The sequence below is a fragment of the Zingiber officinale genome, chromosome 8A (genome assembly GCF_018446385.1).
Source record: "Zingiber officinale cultivar Zhangliang chromosome 8A, Zo_v1.1, whole genome shotgun sequence".
Lineage (NCBI taxonomy): Eukaryota > Viridiplantae > Streptophyta > Magnoliopsida > Zingiberales > Zingiberaceae > Zingiber > Zingiber officinale.
Window position 1 is genome coordinate 5307807 of NC_056000.1, and position 21655 is coordinate 5329461.

The 21655-nt window shown below is 37.6% G+C and overlaps 3 protein-coding genes across 6 annotated transcripts; 2 read left to right on the forward strand and 1 right to left on the reverse strand.

Moving 5' to 3' along the window:
- Positions 1-808: 808 nt before the first annotated feature.
- On the forward strand, positions 809-7604 carry LOC122012069. Of its 4 annotated transcripts, none has more exons than XR_006120111.1 (6): positions 809-2119; positions 2698-3031; positions 3120-5530; positions 5628-6761; positions 7147-7273; positions 7468-7604. XR_006120111.1 is itself a non-coding variant. In XM_042568523.1 (5 exons), exons 2-5 carry the CDS (start codon positions 2810-2812, stop codon positions 7190-7192), a joined length of 3813 nt encoding a protein of 1270 aa, XP_042424457.1. In that variant the 5' UTR covers positions 809-1118; positions 2698-2809; the 3' UTR covers positions 7193-7346. The 4 variants fall into 4 exon arrangements, 1 of the variants encoding a protein (XP_042424457.1); XR_006120110.1 differs by having other exon boundaries at positions 809-2055; XR_006120109.1 differs by having other exon boundaries at positions 809-1118.
- Positions 7605-7711: 107 nt separating this feature from the next.
- LOC122012070 (50S ribosomal protein L11-like) lies at positions 7712-10308 on the forward strand. The gene is made up of 4 exons (XM_042568524.1): positions 7712-8064; positions 8138-8310; positions 8463-8526; positions 9958-10308. The coding sequence occupies exons 1-4, from the start codon at positions 7851-7853 to the stop codon at positions 10164-10166; spliced, it is 660 nt and encodes a 219-aa protein (XP_042424458.1). The 5' UTR covers positions 7712-7850; the 3' UTR covers positions 10167-10308.
- Positions 10309-12250: 1942 nt separating this feature from the next.
- LOC122009825 (serine/threonine-protein kinase ATG1a-like) lies at positions 12251-21316 on the reverse strand. Its single transcript, XM_042566129.1, has 11 exons — positions 20907-21316; positions 20676-20802; positions 20466-20524; positions 18543-18607; positions 17998-18110; positions 15619-15673; positions 15281-15420; positions 14846-15213; positions 13960-14236; positions 13816-13886; positions 12251-12804 (listed from the first exon to the last, which is right to left on the reverse strand). The coding sequence occupies exons 1-11, from the start codon at positions 21150-21152 to the stop codon at positions 12583-12585; spliced, it is 1743 nt and encodes a 580-aa protein (XP_042422063.1). The 5' UTR covers positions 21153-21316; the 3' UTR covers positions 12251-12582.
- Positions 21317-21655: the final 339 nt, after the last annotated feature.

A 21655-nucleotide genomic window follows, 5' to 3' on the forward strand; every position in this document is an offset into this window, starting at 1 on the left:
CATCAACAACTTCTTCCAAACAAACTGAAGTAGCTACTTCTGGATCTATACAATCTCGATCAATGTTTTGCACCATTGCTCATCTTTGGCAGTGTCTGTTCGCGTAACGTTAAGTTCTTGATGCACAAGAACAATATGTTTTTTTTTATGTAATATGACAGCCGGTTCAGAGCTTTCTTTTATATAATTTCAGACAACTTTTATATTGAGAAAAATATTACCAGATAGTTGGGAACCTTTCTGTAGCCCAGATTTATCTAGCAGCTAGTTCGTGAGGTTGGATCGCAAACCAAACTAGCTGGATCGCCAAAACAAGATACATGAATTATCAAAAATATTAAATAAAAATACGCTCCTGGACGTCCATAAAATACGCAATCCTCCCCACCAGTCACCGTTGCAGTTGCGGCGTCGCTATAAACGGTGGGTCCCACCGTAAGTTAACATTCAGCAGAGTCAACCCGGGACGGAGAAACGAAGGTGGACTGGTGGAGCACAGCTCCCTAGCTCTCTCCCCCATCGCGTGGGGATGAGCGAGTTTTTGCACCGCGCGGCGCCGAGTTGACTCGGAACGCGATTCCCAATTTTCATTAAATGCCTCGAAGTTACCCAAAAAGCTACCTTGAATGTTATGGCCGAAGAAGCGGTCCCAATGAAGACCGGGTGATAGGAACACAAAGTACAATGCGTCTTCGGCCAATGGTAGACCAGGCTACGCCCTAATGGCTTAATCGTAATTATGTTCTAGACCGGAGGGTATTATTGCGACGCTGGTGGTCGAGGTGGTGGCGGAGATGAGGTGCGATGGTGTCTATAAAATACCACCACATCGAGGAGGATGACAAGAAAAGAGAGGAAAGGGGGCGGAGAAGAGGAGATAGACAGGGACGGATCGCCGCAAGAAATAGCACGGAACGGAAGAGTTTCTGGATCGCGTGGAGGATAAGGAGCTGTCTTCTTTTATTTCTTGGGGAGGATCCGAGAAAGGAATTCATCCGTGATCAATTAATCCAGCGTTGAGATTGCAGCGGAGACGGAAAATTAAAGGAGGGAAAGAACGGGGAAAAGGAACGAGGCTGAAGGAGAGGATGGAGACTAGTCCACCTCCCCAGATCCAGGTACAGCAACCCTAGTTCCTCATATCTGTATGCTTTCTTTTGGTTCTCTTGCAACTCCAGTTTGCGCGATGAAAAAGGGGGTTTGGGTTCTGGAAGCTGCTATGATGTGCTGCGTTTGGCTTCGATGATCAGTTTCCTTGCGTGTCGGAACAGGTTTTTGGCTTCTTGGTCACAGGGAAGGGGGAAAACGTGGTCTTCGACTGTGGGTCATAGATCTGCACAGATCGGATTCTGCAATCTATCTCTTGTATATAGTGCTGACCATGGGTTTGGATTCTTCTCCTTCGGGATGTGCTTGTCGTGAGACTCGGTCAAGGGCTGCCCGTTTCGATGATCAGCTGTGGTTGGCGTTGTTATTTCCCCAAGGTTTAGATGATTTAGGTTTCCAGGTCACGAGGGTCAGAGATTTTTTGCCGAGCTTCATGTTGTTGTAGATCCTACCATTTACCACAGCATAGTCAAGATCTACCTATGATCGATCAATTTTAGGTGTTCACTTGGCCCTGGATCTGCTGTCTGTGTGGTCATCCGCTATTTTGGCCTATCACAGGGCTGATTGGTTTTGTTGTTTTTCAGCGGCAGGCATTGACATTGTTTCTGGTTCAAGGCATTGTTTCTTTTCCTCAAACAGCCTAAGTACCAGTACCCGTCATGTTAGGGTTCACAGGATTGAAGATAATTACCAGGATGCTTTGATTCTTATTCCACTTTTGAAACAAACTACATAATATTTTGCTTCTGCTCCATGATCCAGAACCTCTCTGTTGCTCATGGACTTTTGTCCATATCAGCCTGGAATTTGTTATCATTTTGTCAATAGTTGGAATGAGCATTACAACACTTTGCATCCTTCTCTTGGAGACTGGCTTTTCTAATTAGGGAAATTTTATTTAATTGCTCGTGGAGGTGTTTGTCTTATTGAGAAGGCAGACTCTTGGTATGCATCTTATTCTGTGGAGCTGGATAATAATCATGTAGGATAGTAAATATTGCAGAACTTGGTACCCATCATCTCTACTTTTTCTTCATGTCATCTATCTTTGGCTCTTGTGGCAGGAACAATGTTGATTTCATATATTGTTGATTCTATTGCTGGAAAACATTTGATTGTTGCACAACTGTCTGTCTAGAGAAAGTAGTTAGTACTATCTATGAACTGGAAGATTAAGTTCAGAGCAGAACTTATGCACCATTAGCTTAGTCTCACAATATCAGGCCTTTGTCATTTGCGCCATTGATTGGTCATTTTTTGAGTGTGTATATTTGTTTCATAATGCCAAAAAATAAAAGAATTGCTGTGTATTTTCATTGAGTTCCTGTGCAGTTGGTTTGGACTAGGATCTGGAATTTGAACATTCAATCTATACATGATTTGGCTAGATTAGCTTGAGCAACCTGAGTTTATTATTGTTTATCATCTGTGTCTTCAAGTTGGTGTCTTGTTCGTATAAATCATTTAATGCTTTTGAACATAGTTGGGATGAGAGTTTCCTTTGGTATTATTTCTCACCAGTAAAAGAATCATATGGAAATGCTTATCAGTACTGTTTGTACTAAACCAGTGGTATTTACCTTGCAGATTCATTTGTATGCTTGTGCTGTATAGCATATTTCCGAAGTTGAAACCAAGGATCAGATATCTGCAAGAGTGTTTTGGAACATTTACTTGAGGATTTGGATCATTGGGAGAGATGCTGAGTAATGTTGAAACTGGAATTCCAGGATCTATAGATCCTAACTTGAACAGGGAGACAACAGATAATGGCAAGAAATGGGCTGTAAAACGAGCTAGAACTTCATTTTCTGGGGGAAGAAAGAAAAAGTCGGTCAGAAGAATTTCCAAAGAGACTCAATTGATCCTGGATAAGGGATCCAGTGGAACAGGAGAGATGCCTCTCTCTGATTCTGAGAAGGTTCTACCTATGTTACTTTTAAAGCTGCTCCAGATAGTCTTTCTTTCAACCCAATAATTGAGTTTACAGTAATTTCCTTCTTTTACAGGTTGGTGTAAGTATTCTTGGGCAACACTTCAGTGATTCCCTTAAGATTGTTCCCATAAAGAAAAGGAGACTTCTGTTTGTCCGATCTCCATCATCTCCATTGCAATCATCATATTCAGATTATTCTGATCATTTATTAGAGAGTCAGACTGCCTCTGAATCATTAGCATCTGGCAATGATCATGATAAGAGATTTATTGACAACAAAAAACCTATTTCAAAACATGTGATCGAGGGGACTAGTGATGCTGCTGATTTCTCAGGTATCTCTATATTGGCTGCTGCTGCCTGCAATAGTGAAATAGTGGGTGAAGGCGTAAATTTGGGCTATTTGGTTCCAACAGAAAATTCTTTCAGGGAAGTCAATTTAGAATTAACCGGAGACAAAAAAGAGCGTTCCTTATGTCAAAAGGACCTGCAATTACAGTCACTTGAAGACTTACTGGGTGACAGGGTAGATATGGAAACTTATTCAACTTCAGTTCCTGTAGAAGATGAAAACAAATTTCATGATTCACAAAACAAAAACGGCTCCTCATTGCAAAATGTTTATGATAATATAAAATCTGCCTCTGTTTCTAGGCTTCACTGGGATCTTAACACTGATATGGATGCATGGAATAGCAATTGTGATGATCTTGTAATCTCTGGGCCAGTTGTTACCAATCCTTTATGTGGAAACAGGGAACGTGATAATAAGTTATTAGGTTGTGAAACTTGTGAAAAAGAGATGGATGATGGAGAAAAACGACGCTTTACAAAACTTGGCAAGAGCTTAGACATTCCTGGGTTCAACTCTCTTAAAGAGGCATCAGCAAAACCTGATATAGGTAATTGTTCAAGTCTTGATCATGAGAATGTCTGCTCTTTTGCTAATGGTAATAATTTGGTTGAAAAAATACATTCCTTGGATGATGTAACTGTCACCTTGGTTGGCTCTAGCGAGGAAGCAAAACTCATGCATGGTACTCCAGGGATCAACATTTGCTGTGCTAAAGTTATTTCTTCAGAAGTTGGTATTGCTCTTGGCTCTTCAAGGGACGGTTCATTGGCAAATGAGGCTACCAAAAAAATAGCAGATAAGATGGATTCTGACTTGGGGTTGAAAACTGAACCAGTGCTTTATCATGCTCCTTTTAATGAGAATGTCACTTGTGAAATTAATGCTGAATTAGATAAGCCCCTTTCAAACATGGTCCAGTTAATCCATAAGCCAATCTGTAATGAAAATGTAAATATCATTGCATCAAGTTCCGAGAAACTCCCTGATGATAACCGTGTGATTAATACTTCGGTGGAGAGTAGTGATCAATTTCTTCTAGTTGCAGCATGTGACACCGCTGATGGAACTATACATTCTGACAAATCAGATGGCTCCAATAACATCCATGTTGACAAGCCTTCTGTAGTAATAAGTACAAGTCCATCATTAGTTGGTCATCAACAGAATAGCCCAGAGGCATGTAACTCTGGGGAGTTGATAATGGCTGCTAAGTGTGAAAATATAAGAGCAGCTTTGATGGTAAACGATGATTATTTTGCTGGCTGCAAATCTCCTGTCTGTGCTCCAACTGTTACAGCTGTTCCAAAATCTGTTGAAGAGCTGGTAGTTGATATTAAGGAAACTGAGGCCCCATGCAAAAGCATCAAGGTTGTTTGTCAAATTTCCCATGGTGATAGTCACTTGGATGCATTTCAAGTGGGTGATGTTGTCACTGAACATGAAAAAAGCAACCTTGTTGGAGATGATGATTCTCAATTTGAGGATGGTGAATTTAGGGAATCTGTTTTACATAGTTGGGGGGAAGATGATGAAGTGGAATCTGAACATGTGGATTATGGGTCTGACAATGGGGAGAATGATATCTCTGAAGCTATTTCTGTCTTACCCTCTTCTGCCACTCTCTCTATGGAGAACATGACATTCAAAGCCAGGAATTTAACCAGTGCTGATGAAGTGCATGCTGGAAAGGATAGGCAGGTCATTTTTCCTCAGCAGCCCTCCTCTAGATGCTCATCCAAATCAGATTGTCCAGATGCAGGACAAGTGAAGAGAACTACTGCTGATCTTGATCACAAAAAACATTTAGCACATAATAAGAACAGCGTGGAAAGAGATCTTACTGGATGTAATAATGAAAATGACACAAGTAGGGAACCTTTGAATGCGAGGATGAAGTCATCAGGATGGGATCGGCGGCCGGAGGGAAGTAGGCATGCTGGAGAGAGCCTGTTGGATCATGGGATTGCTTCTACTAGGCAAGATGATCCTTCTTGTTCTTTACGCTTGTTTGTTGACGATGAATCATTAAGAAGATCTGGCTCATCATTTAAGGGAGCTTCATCATCTAGAGTTGAGGCGCCAAATTCCTCAGATGAGACATGCAGGAAAGATAAATTTCTCAGAAGCAGGTAACACTATAACCTGCTTATCTTCTTCCTTGCCCTTTGGAGATTTCTTGCAATGTTTGTATGCACGCTAACTATTCTGCTCTAATGTATGTTCTAGGTACAGTGGTCATGATAGTCTTGAAGCAAAAGCTAAAAGGAATGCTACTCATAACTCATCAGGGTGGGGCGGATCATCTGGACATACTCAAAGCGGGGTCAGGGATGAACATTGGTTTGATTCTCCAAATTCACGTGGACCCAGACATCATGGTTCACCTGGCTACTATGATCCATCAAGTTTTGCACGGCCTTCTTCAAGGAATGCAGCTGCAGCTGCTGTTAAAAAGGTAGAGAGTAATGGGTTTGTTGTTGCACCTGATGGAACCTTAGTGAAGGCAGGTGGTGCTACATCTGCTGGCCGTGTGACCAAAAAACCTGTTAATGGGTCTTTGCAAAGCACACATCCGTCTAGGTGGGGGCTACAAGCTGAGAGAGATCATCCATGCGGGGAACAAAGAAGACTCCAAAACTCAAGGGATGTAAGCCCTGATAGGCACTTCACTATTGGGAGGGGGCAGACTGGTAGATATGTTCGTGAACTAGACAGTGATCAGTATGGAAGATCTATTCCTCATGTCAGAACAGAATCATCCCTATCAGGGCACCGTTTGTCCACAAGAGATCGAAGTTACTCTCCTAACAGAAGGTCTCTTCGTCTTTCTCATCCTCACATCAGATCTCGTTCTAGATCTAGAACTCGTTCACCGTTACGTTGCACATCTCCTAGGGGAAGACATGATATAGGGGTGAACAATGTCCCTGGTTTCCGCAGGCATAGGAGATCTCCAGTAACGAGAATGGACAGAATGAGGTCACCCAATACCAGGGATAGTTCAGAGGAGCGGATGATTTTTTATGACTCGGTGTCTACAGCCCTTACGTCCCCTTCATATTCTACAAGATGGATCGATGGAAGGAAGGAATCACCCAATCATCTAAAGGAGCATAGCTATAAGAGAAGCTCTGGTAGGAGCCCACCTATGAGTGTGTATAATGATCATAGGCTTGGTTCCTTGGAATCACATGGAAGATCAAAGCCCAGTGATTATTTTCACTCTCTTCAGTCGAGCAGAAATGCTGACTTCAGCAGGGGATACAAGTATGATAATAGTGATGATAGAAGGGGACAGGATGGTAGAGACAACTATCTTCGTTCTGCGAGACAATATGATAACAACAAGAAGCGAATAAGGTAGTTTGTTTAGGAGGGTTTCAAGATAATGATTTTTATGGAAATTTTAGAGGTTTCATCAACTAGGGAATCGAGTTCTGGAGAAGCATAAATCATTTATGTACGACAGTAGTGCATATCGTACCATGTGCATTTGGCTTCTGCTCGTGTGGACACCACCACATTAATACTTTTTTTTTCCTTTTTTGGTAAAGGCGCCAAAAAGTTGCTTCTTCATTTGTCCACCTTGTAAAACCATTACCTCAGATGAAATTTCCAATTTTGGGATCAAAGCGCTGACCTTGTTTTTCTTTCCTTTTTTTTTCATAAATTATGTTAGACCATTTTGGTGGGTTGTACTCCCTTTATGATCTCACTGAAATATGATTAATTATTGAAATTGCAGTTTGCCTTTGGCATTTCATGTGCATTGGCAGTTTAAGCACATTTGAACACTTAATTCAGCTGCATTGCTGTTGGGTTTTATTTGTACTTTGCAACTTTGTGATCAGTTCTGCAAAAACTACTACCAGGTATGTCTTCCATTGTATTAGGAACATACATTTTTGTCTATGCCGACTTGATAATTTGTGTAGGGCCTTTGAATTTCGGCGTACTCTTAAATGCGATTTCGTTTTGGCTAGAAATTAAAATCCTTGTCTTAGATTTGTCTTTTATTTATGTGCTAATAAGTTGACTGACTCAAAAATCTGGCTGGGCCTACTAGTGTCCAATCTTACTCAAAAACTAGGCACGACCCAGTGCAGCACGGCCCACAGTGTTCAAGTGTTACGATCGACGCCACTAAGCTGAAGGCATTTTCATCATCGGGCAAGGGCCAAGATGAAGAACTTGATTTGAATTATCAAATGCTCAATTTGGCAGCGTCAGATATAAATGGGCCAAGATGAAGAACTTGATTTGAATTATCAAAAGCCCAATTTTGGAGGGTCAGAATAAATGGGCCTAGATGTAGAACTTGATTTCAATTATCAAAAGCCCAATTTGGCAGGGTCAGATATAAATGGGCCAAGATGAAGAACTTAATGAGCCACGTTGTAACCTCCCTCTCTATCCTATCGCAACTTCGCTCTGTGCGCTCGCTCCTCCATGGCAGCAGCCATGGCCGCCTCTCTTCCCCTCTCGGCCTACGCTTCTCCTTCACCCACCAATTCGCGAAGGAGCCTCTCCTCCTCCTTCCTCCCTCCCCTTTTCGCCATTTCCCCCTCTTCTTCCTCGTTTTCGCCGTCCTTACGCTCTCGGCGGCCGCCCCTCCCCGTGAGGGCGATGGCTCCGCCCAAGCCTTCGGGGAAAGCCAAGAAAGGTTAAAGAACTATTCTTGATCAAATTTTTTGTATTGTCCTGGACCATCTATCGGTTACTTGGTTTTCTGGCAGTGGTGGGCATCATAAAGCTAGCCCTGGAGGCGGCCAAGGCGACTCCCGCGCCGCCAGTGGGGCCTGCGCTCGGTTCCAAGGGCGTCAACATCATGGCTTTCTGTAAGGAGTATAATGCCAAGACCGCCGACAAGGCTGGCTACGTCATCCCCGTCGAAATCACCGTCTTCGATGTGAGCAATTCCAATTTGGTGCTCTTGGTTTGATTTGAATTGAACTTCGGAAATTGTGTGTTTTCGTGTGAATTTTTAGTTTAAGTGTTCTAAAATAACAATCACGCATCTTTGAATTAGATAGCTATATTGAACAAATCTCTCTTTAACAGGACAAAAGCTTTACCTTTATTTTGAAGACTCCACCGGCTTCAGTTCTGCTCCTCAAAGCTGCAGGTGAGCACAATTTAGCAGCTGCTGTTTTTTTAATTATTTTTATTTTATTGTCTTCTCTAAATCATTCCAATTAGTTGAAATCCTCAACCCTAACTGTTAGTTGCTACGAATCCTATCACAAATTTCTTTCCCTATCAGTATCTGGTTTGATTATTCTGATGTTGTGTTCCTCAGCTAGAAATTTCATCTTACAGATACTTAGTTATACTCCATCCATGTGTGAGATGCAAATTAAATTGGACAAATATGCTAAATCAAGTCTACTGTGACTATGTTTGGTAGGAAAAATGGAAGGATGAAGGGAATGAGATTGCAATTGAATTATAACTGAAGTCATTCCCTTGTCTGCTCTTCTTAATCTAATGGTATGATAAGAAGAATGATTTGTTTTATGTTATTTATGTTTTGTCCATTAGAACCATTTGTTCAATTTGACCTGCAATGGTCCTTCCATCTCACCATCAGGTCTATCCAATTCGTCTAGTCCACTTTGCCTATCTTACCATTTTTCCCTCTCGACATGCTTGTTCTGTTCAGCCTATCTGGTTTTTCTAGTCTACTCAGCCTGTCTAGCCCCTCCTGTAGGCTAGTCTACTCAACCTAAAAATGACAAGTAATATATTTAGTAACCGTGAATTGAATACTCCACCTTTAAACCATGGAGTGGAACGTCTCATTCCTTTGAATGATTATTCCTTCCTAATTTTCCATTTAAACATTGAAATTGAATCATAAAGAGAATGAATTATTCTTATTCTATTCCACCATACCAAACGTTGCCTAAATATTATTATTTCCCTATTGATGATTTGTACATTATGATTTACTGCTATTTGTAGTTTAATTATTGTGTCTGATTTCCTATCTAGTTGTTATGTTTCCTTGTCATTTTGATATTTGATGCTTTTGCCTTCTCTAAATAAATCAATCACTACATTATTCATAGGGCAAGTTATCACTATATTAACATTTATGCAGTTCTATAACTCTGCATTTTTTTTTTTAAAAAAAAATATGATCTTTTTTCAGTTGGATCAGTTTCAATATACTATGAAATCTCCGTTCATCTCAAGTTCCAAAATTTTAACAGTAATTCTTATGTTTCTATAGAAACTAATAGGGCAGGTTTTACAAACACTAAACACTGGAGATTTAATTAGATATAATTTATTTAATTAAAAATACTGCTACTCTTTGAATGTAGTTTAGATTTTCTGCCTGAAGTTCTTAGGTAGTCTAATTGAAAAGAAGAAAATAGCTCTACTTAAACAATTAGTGAAAATAAATATGGATGGAAAACCTGTTAGTTGTATGGTTATGTATGTCTATATTGGCATTCAACTACCATCAATTTTCTTCTCTATGGTAATGAAAAATACAGCGGGGGGAAAAATCGGTCTACTTGTTCATGCTTTTTTTCTTAATTTCTAGGAATCGAAAAGGGTTCCAAAGATCCACAGCAGGAGAAGGTGGGAAAGGTAACCATTGAGCAGCTGCGTGCAATTGCAACAGAGAAGTTACCAGACTTGAATTGCACCAGCATTGAGTCGGCTATGAGAATCATCGCAGGGACTGCTGCTAATATGGGCATCGAAGTTGATCCACCAGTTCTGGAACCTAAAAAGAAGGCAGCAATCTAACTCATGTATTTTGTGTTATTCCTTTTTCTTCTTCTTTGATGGTAGATCCACCTGAGCAGGTCACTACAGTTTTGTACTAGACTTCCTATTGATTCTGAGGACTTGACTTTATTTTGCTCATGAAATTACTGGTTCAAGCATAGCATGTATGCCTCCGTTTGTATTTGTATGTACGATATAAAGGTTTGCTTGTGATGTGGGGGAAAAGATAAAGCCTCCACGTGTTCTATCCAAGTAAAGATATTTTACCTATATGGATAGAAAAGTTAAAGCTGGACCAATCGGAATAAAGAATATCTGGTGTCGACCGAGATGAATATCGCTCTGACAGGGCTGGCTGTCCAAGTATTCGGTCGACCGAACTGGTTGTCCAAGCTGACTATTCGAGTACCCAATTCACCGGGCTGACTATTCGAGTACCCAATTCACCGGGCTGACTATTCGAGTACCCAATTGACCGGGATGAGGGTCATTTGGACGGCGGTGGGTAAATTTCCAAGTTGGCTGTCGAAGTACTCTACTGATCAAGGCTTAGAGGACTCTATCGTATAGCATTCGTAGGTGAAAGATGAAGCGACAGAGGTATTAATAATCGACAGATGTTGAAGATAATTATTATAGGTATTTATGATAAAACAATAATGAACACATAAAATAAGAAAATAGTAAAAGACATGTATAATAAAGGGAAGAAGAAATAAAGAGGAAACATGTCCATCTATATTTGTTATGATACCATTGAATATAAAGAAGTCAAGATAAGGATACCTCCTATTAACAATTAATATTATTAAATAGAAGAAGATGGAAAGTCATCAAGAAAAATATAAAAAAATATATTAAGTATGAAAAAAACAAGATTCATCTCCATCTCTAAACTCTATTATTTTAATTCCTCTTCCTGCTTCTGACTTAAGTGTTGACTTAAGTGTTAGAGTGTAAACATCATATCACTCCTGGCGTCTTTGTTTACAGATATTTCCAAAAGCTATGATCCCTCATTTTCTGGGCAATGATGATCAAAACTTGAGCCATCTCATCGATGAGTCATCCTAAACATCTTGTAGCAGGAACAGCTTGGATGCCAATTGTTTGCAAATAAAATATTTAGAAGGTTGGATGGTTGAGAGCCTTAGCTTCTCTTCCTAAATAGGAATAATTCCATAGACTACCATAAAAAAAAAATAGATTTGATAAATAGGATGGGAAAAAAAGGGTGAAGCTGTCACTTTAACAATCCCTTTAGGATAGTCCTTTACATGAAAAAGATCAAGCACCTAGTTAAGAGTATAAATGAGTCAAGACGTTCATGAGCTATTCAGGCCTCGACTTGTAAAAAAATTCGTTCGATTAAGTTAACAAGCCAAGTTTGAGCCTGATTTCAAACTCAAAAATATTATCGAACGAGCTCGAGCTTAATAATATTTCGTTTGTGAGTTCACAAACATATTATTTAGAGGCTCACCAACATGTTCATTTAGAGGCTCACGAAAGACTTGCGAATATGTTTATTAAAAGACTCTTAATTAAAGGTCACATAAATAATAAATATAATAATATATTATTAATTATTATAACTAATTATCTTAAATGAACCCGAATTAAACTCATTTAATTTTTAAATGAACTTTTTTTTTTTTTGAAACTCAAACTTTTTTTATTATGAGCCGAGCTCAAGCTTACGGACTAAAATTCGAATCGAAGTCAAACCAAGCTTTGGGATAATAAACCCAATCTAAACTCAAGTCTCTTATTATATGACTCAACTTGATTCGTTTACAGCCCCCACCTAGCGAGGCAGTACTAGTTGAAAATTAATTTTCCAAGTCTATTAAAGCGACCATCACCCATACGGCCAACGCATGGGGGCAATTTGGTACATATGATACTTAAGACACTTGGTTGTTTGGTAAAGTCACTAGTAATTTATTTTTCAAAAGAGGTATGATTTTTCCAAAGAGGTATATGTTTATATATACATGGGAGTAGTTTATTTATAAGAAATACTCTTCAGATTTTTTTTTTCTATTTGGATTTCTTATTAAAATTTAGTGATTTTTTAATGTTCGATAGACAAAAAAATATATAAAAAATCACCTCATTTACATCACCAGCCAACAGACGAATAATTCTTCCAGTGTTGCTTATTTACAGAAATATATATATATATACATTTCAGTTTTCCTTTGGAAGCCATGACTTGGGATTAATAGTATACACAATGATATCCCACCTATGAATTCCGAAACAAAAATCAAAGAGTTTCAAGTATTGCTATGCGAGTTTTCTCCATTTGGATGTCAGATCAGAATATGCTTTGTCAAACCAAAGCAACTTCGGATATCATTTTGTTAGTAAATACTACTTACAAGGAGCCAAATAATCCCCAGACACGCCTATCACTTGCTGCAAAGAACTAATGGTTTTGCCTGGAAACACTATCTGCCATTTGAGATTTATTCAGGCGAGTTCTCAAATTTGACACATACCTGCATAGACGTTGCCGATCGGAAGATGACAGAGAGAATGGTGGGTTCAATGGTAACTGTGTGGCTTCGACCATGACGAATGTCAGATAAGTAATAGCTTTAGAATAAGATGCTGCTGCTTTACTCAATTGCCCCATAAGCTCTTCCACCTGAAAACAAGAGTGTTTTCATCTATCATACGAAAAAGCCAAAAAAGAGAAAAAAACAGAGAGACCATCAAACTGTACAACTCTACATACCTTTATCTAACAGCTAGATAAAGCAGATGCTTCAAATTCAATAGTTTGTTATTCTTAGGTACCTAGGGGGCGCTTACAAATTTCTTTATAGGTCAATCTATTTGTTGATACGCTTTAACAACAGATACGAAGGTCGTATGATTCACTCAAACTTATATTAGGTTCCTGTACTCTACATACCTTTTGTAATGCCCATTGAGAAACAGATACCTTATAATTTCAACATAGGCCACATGACTTTTGTAATTCTGGTTGGACTCCTGTTAATACTTTTTGTGCTTAACTAATCAATTCAATGATTGGTTACTGTAAGGTACCAATGGAGCATCTTCAGACTTCTTTATAGAGCAACAATCTAGTTGTTGATACTCGACAATATACAATTTACTGAAATTTATATTAAGTTCCTACAGTACATATTAGTTATCAGACAAACAAAAAACAAAAAAAAAATCCATACAATTTAGATACACTAAAATATTTACTAGCAAAATACATTAAAATATTTGCTTAGGTAGACAAAATTCCAGTCTGAGATTGATATTTCCATACAGTTTTTATTGCATCAATTACCACCTTGCACTTTTGAATATTTCAACTTGTTTTCTGGTTCTTAACAACAGCATATAATATTTTTTTAAACAATTGATGAAATATTATTTTATATGCCAACTCATTAAGATATTGAATCTCAAAGACTATGGATTTGGGACAAAAATGTAAGTATAATTCCTAAATTAATCAATAGGCCCAGTAGCACTATATATAATTATTATTTTTTTAATTAGCATCAGGACCTAATATCGTATTTCTTAAATATTGGGTGCCATGTAATACTCGCAATCTGCAATATTATTATAGGTGAGGGTGAGATGCATCATCAAAAGATAGAACAACAAAGAGAAGCAAGTAGTCACTTACAGCTCCATTTTTCCCAACTGTTAAAGCCATCTGGAATATAATTTCCATTGCATCTGGCATCTCTGCTTCACCTGAAAGGCACAAAGACTATTTAACAAAGGCTGTGGAACATAAAATCAGCTGCAATATAAGGCAGGAACAAACCATCAGAATGTTGGATAATATTAGATAACTTTTCTGCTCGATCGTATGCAATAAGAAATCCGTTCTCAGCCCAAGAGAAAACTTGTAATGGATTTGTGAAACCCAATTCTTCTAAAATATTTTGAGAGATGCCATCCCTTTGATGATGTTGCTGGTTGAGTAAGTCTGCTTCAGTTGTTGACGCCATCATTGTGTCGCACAGCTGAATAATTACTTTCCAAATAGCTAATATCACCAGTTCCAATGAAAACGATTCCAGACTCAGTCTGGCATCAAGCTGTAACCATCACAAAATTGTCAGCAGTGAAATTTCCTTTTTTTTTATTAGGAAAATAAGGACATTCATGTTTCTAACAATGGTGTATTTGCCACATTAGTTGAAAGGTTTCTTTCTAAAGCCTTAGATGGAATATTGATGTGTGATGGAAATAACTAGCCAAAAGTCAATGACTAATTTGAAATTAATAATAAAAACAGGAATGAAATCCCTTATCAAGCAAAGGAGACAAAATGTTATATACAGGCTTTACTTATATATCATCTTATAAATATCCATTACTTTGGTTGCTTGAAAATTATACACAAATATCAGAAGGGTCATTAAATAAGAAAATCAATATGCTACATACAGATCTTTTAAACATGAATTAAAATAAAGATCGGTGCTACTAAAATAAGAGTACAGAATACACCATCTGATCCACTTCATCTAGTTTTCCTAATTTCTTTCTTTGTAAAGAATCATGGAACGCTTGTTCTTTGATATGAAAAGGTAAATTAGATTGTGAAGAATATATAAGGAAATCGCCGAATTATAATTCTTGAAGAACTATTAAAATCTGTAACACTATGAAAAAAAAATGAAGTTAAATCAGAACTTACATACCTTTTCTTGAGTTAATTCTGTTAAAGCATTGATATATTGACTTAAAAACTGAATCCTAGAGAAAGGATGCACTGATGTTGTCCCATGCAATTCTTCTGATGCAGTAAAAGAAGCTTGTGACTGTGATGAAAGAGAAGGAACATGGCTGTCCATGGTATCTGCACGATGTATTGAAAGCTCAGGTCGCTCCACAGATTTAACTGGACCTACATATCCTCTTCTGGTCATATTCAATCTGCAGTTAGGTACCATACTTGTGGAATTTTCATTCAAGGATGGCTCCAAAGAAGATGTACAAGTCTCCATTAATGCAAAATTAGCATTAACAAGAACATAGTCTTGTTCGATGAATTCCAATGAGTCAGCAACTGAAAAACAAATTAATATTGTAAAGATCAGTTTAGGGTAGGCAACATTTCTGGCAGTCACCACTACCTCTTGTACTATTTAAGCATGTAAAACTCTTATCCGTGCTTGCAATCTTCGAGTTAGAAATATCTGATAAATGTGATGGCCCAGCGTCATCAACACCAACATCTAGAACGTTTGTAGATTCACTGGGTGTCTCAATTGTCCTAAAAAGCAACATAAAAAAAGCATTTAGCTTTTACAAAAATTAAGGCTCTGAAAGGTAAATAAGTAATTCAGATAGCTGCATTTTATTGTACTAAAGCTGATTTTTTTGTGTGTCAAAAAAAGAAAAGCTTTATTTAAAAGTCATTAATCACGAGGAATTAACTTGCAAAAAACACAAATTGTAGTTTCAAGTTAACCTTGGTGTGTTGAGGAAATTGTGATTGAAGAATTCTTCAAATGACAGCCTCTCAACTGCAAAATAATTTGAACTCAATGTTATGGCTGCATGAATCAGAAACAAGTCTTCACATCGTCCATAATTATGTGAAAACTAATTTTTATATTGAATTGCATAAAAAGGAGAATTTTGGTTTAAAATTTATAAATGTAACAAAGAAGTGATAACTAAAAACATATCACGAACACATATAGCCTACATGATCAGGAAATAAACTTTTGTGAGAATAGAATGTTTTATCCAATAACAATAATTTTGCTATTTTTCAAATGCCAATTTATTTGGCATGCTATATATGCTAGAAACCTACTAATTGCATCGAGTGCCACATGTTTTAATGCAGCAACAGCAACATGTCTGCCCTAACTTCTTAGGGTCAGTCCATGGATTTTATTCAACCGTAGAATTATATGTAAGGCCATATTATCGCTAAAACTCAGGGTATTTGTTTAAATTTTCTTTGGTCTTCCTTTTTTCCATTATCATTTATCAGATCACAGTGCTTTTGTTTTAATTTTCTTTAAACAAATTCCTAAATTCTAACCTAGTTTCTCCCAATTATCATCTATCGAAGTTCCACAAAATAGACCTCACAAACTCTATGACCTTGCACTAAACCTATAATCCATAAAAATATTCACATCTTATATTCTAATTTTACTACATTGACTTGTTGTTTCTTGTTCTTTACTAGCCAACACTCTCATATAACATAGTTGATCATCTAATATTCTTTAAAAAAAAATCCTTTTAGTAATGACACATGACAATAGAACAAGATTTTGAAGTCGCGTCCATTTAACCATCTAATTTTGAATCCTGCAAATAATATCACTTTAAGTAACCAGGATCCAGCTTAGCAATTCCATACTAGGAAGGATATCCTTGTTGTCTTGGAGTCTGATCCTAACTCATTCTTGTTCTAAATAATTTGAATGTGGTAGTTCATTGCTGTGGAAAAAACATGCACTTCAGTATTAACAAAGAGAACTAGCTGAGTTTCATAGGATTACAAGCCTCATCCCTCATGAATGCATTATAGACCAAAGATCATTAAGAAAGGACCATGTTAATAGATAGCAGTGCTCATAATGGAAGATGTTCTTATTTTACTTAAGGAACCAAGTTTGGTATAACATTTTAAGTTTGGATCTTATCATTCTGAAATTGCATCAAGGCATGCAACACATGAAAAGAATGCCATAAGCAGCATTTACTTCCATTGTATATCAAAAGAGTATGAATGACAACAAGACTAGAGAACCCATGCCTTGTGAAGACACCAAATCAGTAACGAACCTAGCACATCAAAGAAATGCACTGGTGCAATCACATAACGCCTGCTTGTAGTTGGCATCAAAGGGATAGGTAGCGTTTTAATAGTTTTTATAGGTGCAACAAAGAGTAGGGACTATTCAGATAAGTAGATATGAATCAAAAATGCTTTTAGGAATGGATACAAGTAATATAACCACATTTGGTAGCACCATTATATTCTGAGTATAGACTTCCAGAACATAGAGGTATGTGGAATCAAATGTTTCCTAAACTATAAAGGAGGTATGTTAACTGGCATGTGAGAGACTTTGACTGGCACATCCCACTTTAAGTAATTAACAGGGATTCTTTTGGTAGACTAGACAAGGTGATTTTGGTTAGGCACAGAATATCAAACCTCGTGTTGATATGATATTATTATCTGAAAATTGTTGTTACCCTAGAAACTTCCATTATGTGGTTTAAATATTTTTAAATTGGCATGGGATTTGAAGTCAACGAACAGATGAGGTTAACTTGGAAACACTATGGAGCTTTGTAACAACCATGTAGTCCACCATGGATGGGTGTGTGGAATCAACATTTAGGAGAAAACTAGGCGACTCAACAAAAAATAAAAGCTTTTTAACGTTAAATAGGCCTAAATAGATATCAGATAGGTACCAAATATACTGGATAAATTACTAATGTTACAAAAGATTTATTAGTAAACATAATAATATATATTAAGCATTAAATAGAAGTTCAATATTGAATTGATCACTTATGTTTTAGGTGGACTATACACTTTCTATTTCAAAATTATGATGTATGTGAGAATACTTTTCCAATGTGGCTGATATTATGAACTTCTGACCAGTTGACACCTATATCTATTCAGCAAACCTTGCTTTTAACAACAGAATCAGATGAAGAATATATACATTCCCATGAATGCCCTTTGGTAGTGCTACTGGGCATAGAAGTAAACAAATATTTAATAACCATAAGATATAAATACAGGGTGATTAATTTCTCATTAATAATTTAATACTATGACAAAGAGAAACAAGTACTTAACCAGGATTCCGACGGAGAAGTCTCTTGCAAATGTGTGTACAATCAGGATGTAAACTCACATCTTCTGGAAAATGCAGTTCATGAGACGCCATTATATTCATAAATAGCTGCAAATCAACCGAGGAAAATAAAACAATTTTATGAGGTTAACAATGCAATCGTACCATTGGTACTTCTGAGACTACATGGGTGCTCTGCTCCTGCACCATAGCCTAGGGACAATTCTAGACAAGATTCTTGAACAATAAGTAAAATACATCTAAACAATTACACAAAACAGAATGAAAAGATCTAATGCCTGAATAAACTGCCTGGTATTATTCATGTAATACTAAGATACAACGCCTACACTTGCAAACCTGAGCAATAAATAACTGGGTCGTGGAATTGCCAATAAATACAGAATGTGCTGTTTTATGAACTGATATTACCATACATGATACCAATCAGAGAACTAACTGAAGTCACTGCACTGACTGACATAATGAGAACAATAATCCAAGTCATCAAATTAATATAGAATGATAAACTAAATCAGTTTCTCACCTTGCAAAACCAAAATCGCCAATCTTCAAAACTGCAGTTTCATCACTAGTTGATAACAGAAGGTTCTGCATATTTAATGCAAGACCGTAAGTGCACAACGATAACAAGAATGTCTCTCTAGCATAGCAATACAATCTCCATATACCATAAAACCAACATGAAGGATAAATAGCAAAGAGGAATCCACTCAAAGGATGAACCTTTTCTAATTTCAAGACCAAATATTTATGTGTCTTCTTGTGAATTTCACAATCAGTGTCAAAGAGTTTAAGTCAAAATCCTCAATATAAGTGTTATATTTTGTTTCTAAAGCCTTCCATTTGTTGATTATACTCGGTTTTATCTACCACTAAAAGGATTTAAAATTTTAAAAATTCTCAATAAATTCTACATAATAATGCAAGTTCTGAAATAGAATTTCTCTGATAATAGATCAAAAATATTTTCTTGCTAACTAGAAGGATTTAAAACATGGAAAAAAATTACTAGAGAATGGAGATTTTCATAGGAACTTTGAATCATCACAAGAACTCAAGAAGTTAAACCTTGGGATGTTAGTAAGTAGTAACCAAAAGTGTCTAATGCAAATAACACTATAATGAATACAATGTTCATGAACAAGCTTGATACTCAACTCAATAAGATTTCGATAGTGTCTGTTTAATATGAAACAAATATAAATAACAAAAAGAAACAAATGCCGTAATAAAATATCATACACAAAGAGTTCATTAACAAAGCTCATACACAACACCACACCCTTAAGGTTTTAAAATATCTATGCTGTAATAGAAAAAGCAACATAAAGGTTAATTAGTGGATCAAATTTTAATTAATTATCAAGGCAATTTTTTCTCTAGTGGAGCTCTAAGCTTAAACAAACTTGAACACAAATATTTTCTAATAAACAATTTGGCACATAGTTAAGTGCCCTAAATTCAAACCCTATTGAAATTCCCCAAAATTGGTGTGGCAACATAACTTTTATGAGAATTTCATGGTGAGTTTGGGTGTTAGTAAATCACATCAGAGAGTTTCTAGATAAAATGTTAGAACTCAAAGAATGGAAAGCTATAATCCAAGGATTCCATAACAGATCTCCACACTCCTTCAAGCACATCATATGCAAACTTGTCCAGATGGAGATATTCTTATTGTATGGATTGAAAGAGATAGCCAATACTTAATATCAGAATTACAGATAAAGAACACATACGAGAGATGTGTTTACATAAGCTATTGCAATAGCAGTTCATTTGCAATGGTCAGACTTCAGTAACACCATTTTTGCATTTTGACATTTGTTAATGGGTTTTATATCAACCTCTTCTAGGCATGCAATCCTTGATTACCATCTTCTATGGATCTCTAACAATTTTGAATTGGTATTCTTCCCTATGTTAATCTACTGCTCCATGAACCCAAGAAAAACTGATGAAGCCAGCTGCTAGTGGCTATAACCAAATTATATACTTACAAGTATTTAATTAAAGTGAGTGAGACTATAATGAATTGGAAAGGAGAAATCATTCTTATGTATTATATAAGCTTACATAGACAGTTGCTTTATGATGTCTTCTTATCACTTCTTTTTCACACTGCAAAATGGTACCTTTTATCCAATGTACTTTATAATGCTTTAGTTCAATGGTCCTAAAATGATGAACAGAAAACTCATAATTATCCTCAAAGCATGTTAACCAATTTGAAAAGGTGTAAAAATGAAAAGTCATCAGAGGAAAAATCTACAGAAAAACATGATGTAATACTGTTCTTTCTTTTTTTTTTCCTTTTCTTTTCAGGGTAATGCAAATAGCTTCTCTGATAAAATTGAAACTAGCAGAATGTGTGAAGTTATATTTGCATCTCAGCACAAACAATAACACAAAAAACTAAGGATAACAATTAAAGGGGGCTATCTACCTGTGGTTTGAGGTCCCTGTGAATGAGATTATTCTCGCGCAGTACTTTCAATCCTTCAGCTGTTGAACGATTCAACATAAATGCAGAAATGAACCCAACAATTCAACATCAACAAAGCAATCCAACAGCAGAAATCATTCGCAGATAATTTCCCAAAGAATGAAAGCTCTAAAGAGAGACACTTGATGAAGGTAGAGGATAAACACATACCGAGTTGCCTTAAGAAGTGTCTGGCAACATCCTCCGACACCCTCCCACGAATTCCCTGCCGATTTAAATAATCTGCAACGTCTCCACCAGCGCAGTACTCCAACACGAGAAATATCTTGTCCTCCGTCTGTTCAAGCGAGGCGTTCCAATATAAAATTCTTGTCCAGACAAAAGCCATAGAGATAAGGCGATAGAGCGTAGAATCAACAGAGTCGAATATAAGAAAAAGACCTGGATGGCCTGGAAGAAGCGGACGATGTTGGGGTGGGAGATGTTGCGGAGGATGCTGACCTCCTTGAGGAGGCAGTCGCGGACCTTGCTGTCGACCCTCTGCTTGTCGATCTCCTTGACCGCCACCTCGTGCCCGTACTTCCGGTGCCGCGCACGCCACACCGACGCAAAGGACCCGGCCCCGATCTTCGGCCCGAGGATGTAATCGCCCACCAGCCGCCCCCGCGCCTCCATCGTCTCTTCCATACGCACTGCTTCAGAGAACGCTTAGGGGGAACAGTGCGGTGGGAAAGCTGCTCGCTTCGGTCACTGGCTTCATCGGTGGAGAAGACGACAACGGAGGAGCCGAAGGGGTTTTGGGTTAAAGGCAGCGATAGCCGTAAAGGGGGAACAAGGGACGCGGAGAAGGGCTGAGACTCGTTCGTGCTTAAGAGATCGCTGTCTACACTAAATCAGGGATCACCATAAAGCCGAGGCCCCCATCAACGTCGTTGATCTGATGCTAGTTGTTGCTAGAAATATACCTGTTTCCTGCCACATGATTAACAGTTCATCCGTCGGCTCGTGGCTAACGCGTCTATTGTTCCCTATCTCGATCGAACGGCTTAGATCGCTCCATCGCTGGTGGTTTAACAAAAGAAGGAAGAACTTTCAAACAAGTGCTTGATGCGCACGCAACGGAATTATATTGCAAACTTGATTAGCAACTCAAAAATTGTTTTGAATAAAGAGGCTTCAAACCCCCTACA

Coding starts and splice junctions, on each gene's coding strand:
- LOC122012069 (XM_042568523.1), top strand. CDS start 2,810: ATGCTGAGTAATGTTGAAACTGGAATTCCAGGATCTATAGATCCTAAC. Junction 3,032..3,119: donor CTCTCTCTGATTCTGAGAAG/GTTCTACCTATG, acceptor CTTCTTTTACAG/GTTGGTGTAAGTATTCTTGG. Junction 5,531..5,627: donor GATAAATTTCTCAGAAGCAG/GTAACACTATAA, acceptor TGTATGTTCTAG/GTACAGTGGTCATGATAGTC.
- LOC122012070 (XM_042568524.1), top strand. CDS start 7,851: ATGGCAGCAGCCATGGCCGCCTCTCTTCCCCTCTCGGCCTACGCTTCT. Junction 8,065..8,137: donor TTCGGGGAAAGCCAAGAAAG/GTTAAAGAACTA, acceptor GTTTTCTGGCAG/TGGTGGGCATCATAAAGCTA. Junction 8,527..9,957: donor TCTGCTCCTCAAAGCTGCAG/GTGAGCACAATT, acceptor CTTAATTTCTAG/GAATCGAAAAGGGTTCCAAA.
- LOC122009825 (XM_042566129.1), bottom strand. CDS start 21,152: ATGGAAGAGACGATGGAGGCGCGGGGGCGGCTGGTGGGCGATTACATC. Junction 20,525..20,675: donor ACACTTCTTAAGGCAACTCG/GTATGTGTTTAT, acceptor ATCGTTCAACAG/CTGAAGGATTGAAAGTACTG. Junction 13,887..13,959: donor TATTATCCAACATTCTGATG/GTTTGTTCCTGC, acceptor TGTGCCTTTCAG/GTGAAGCAGAGATGCCAGAT.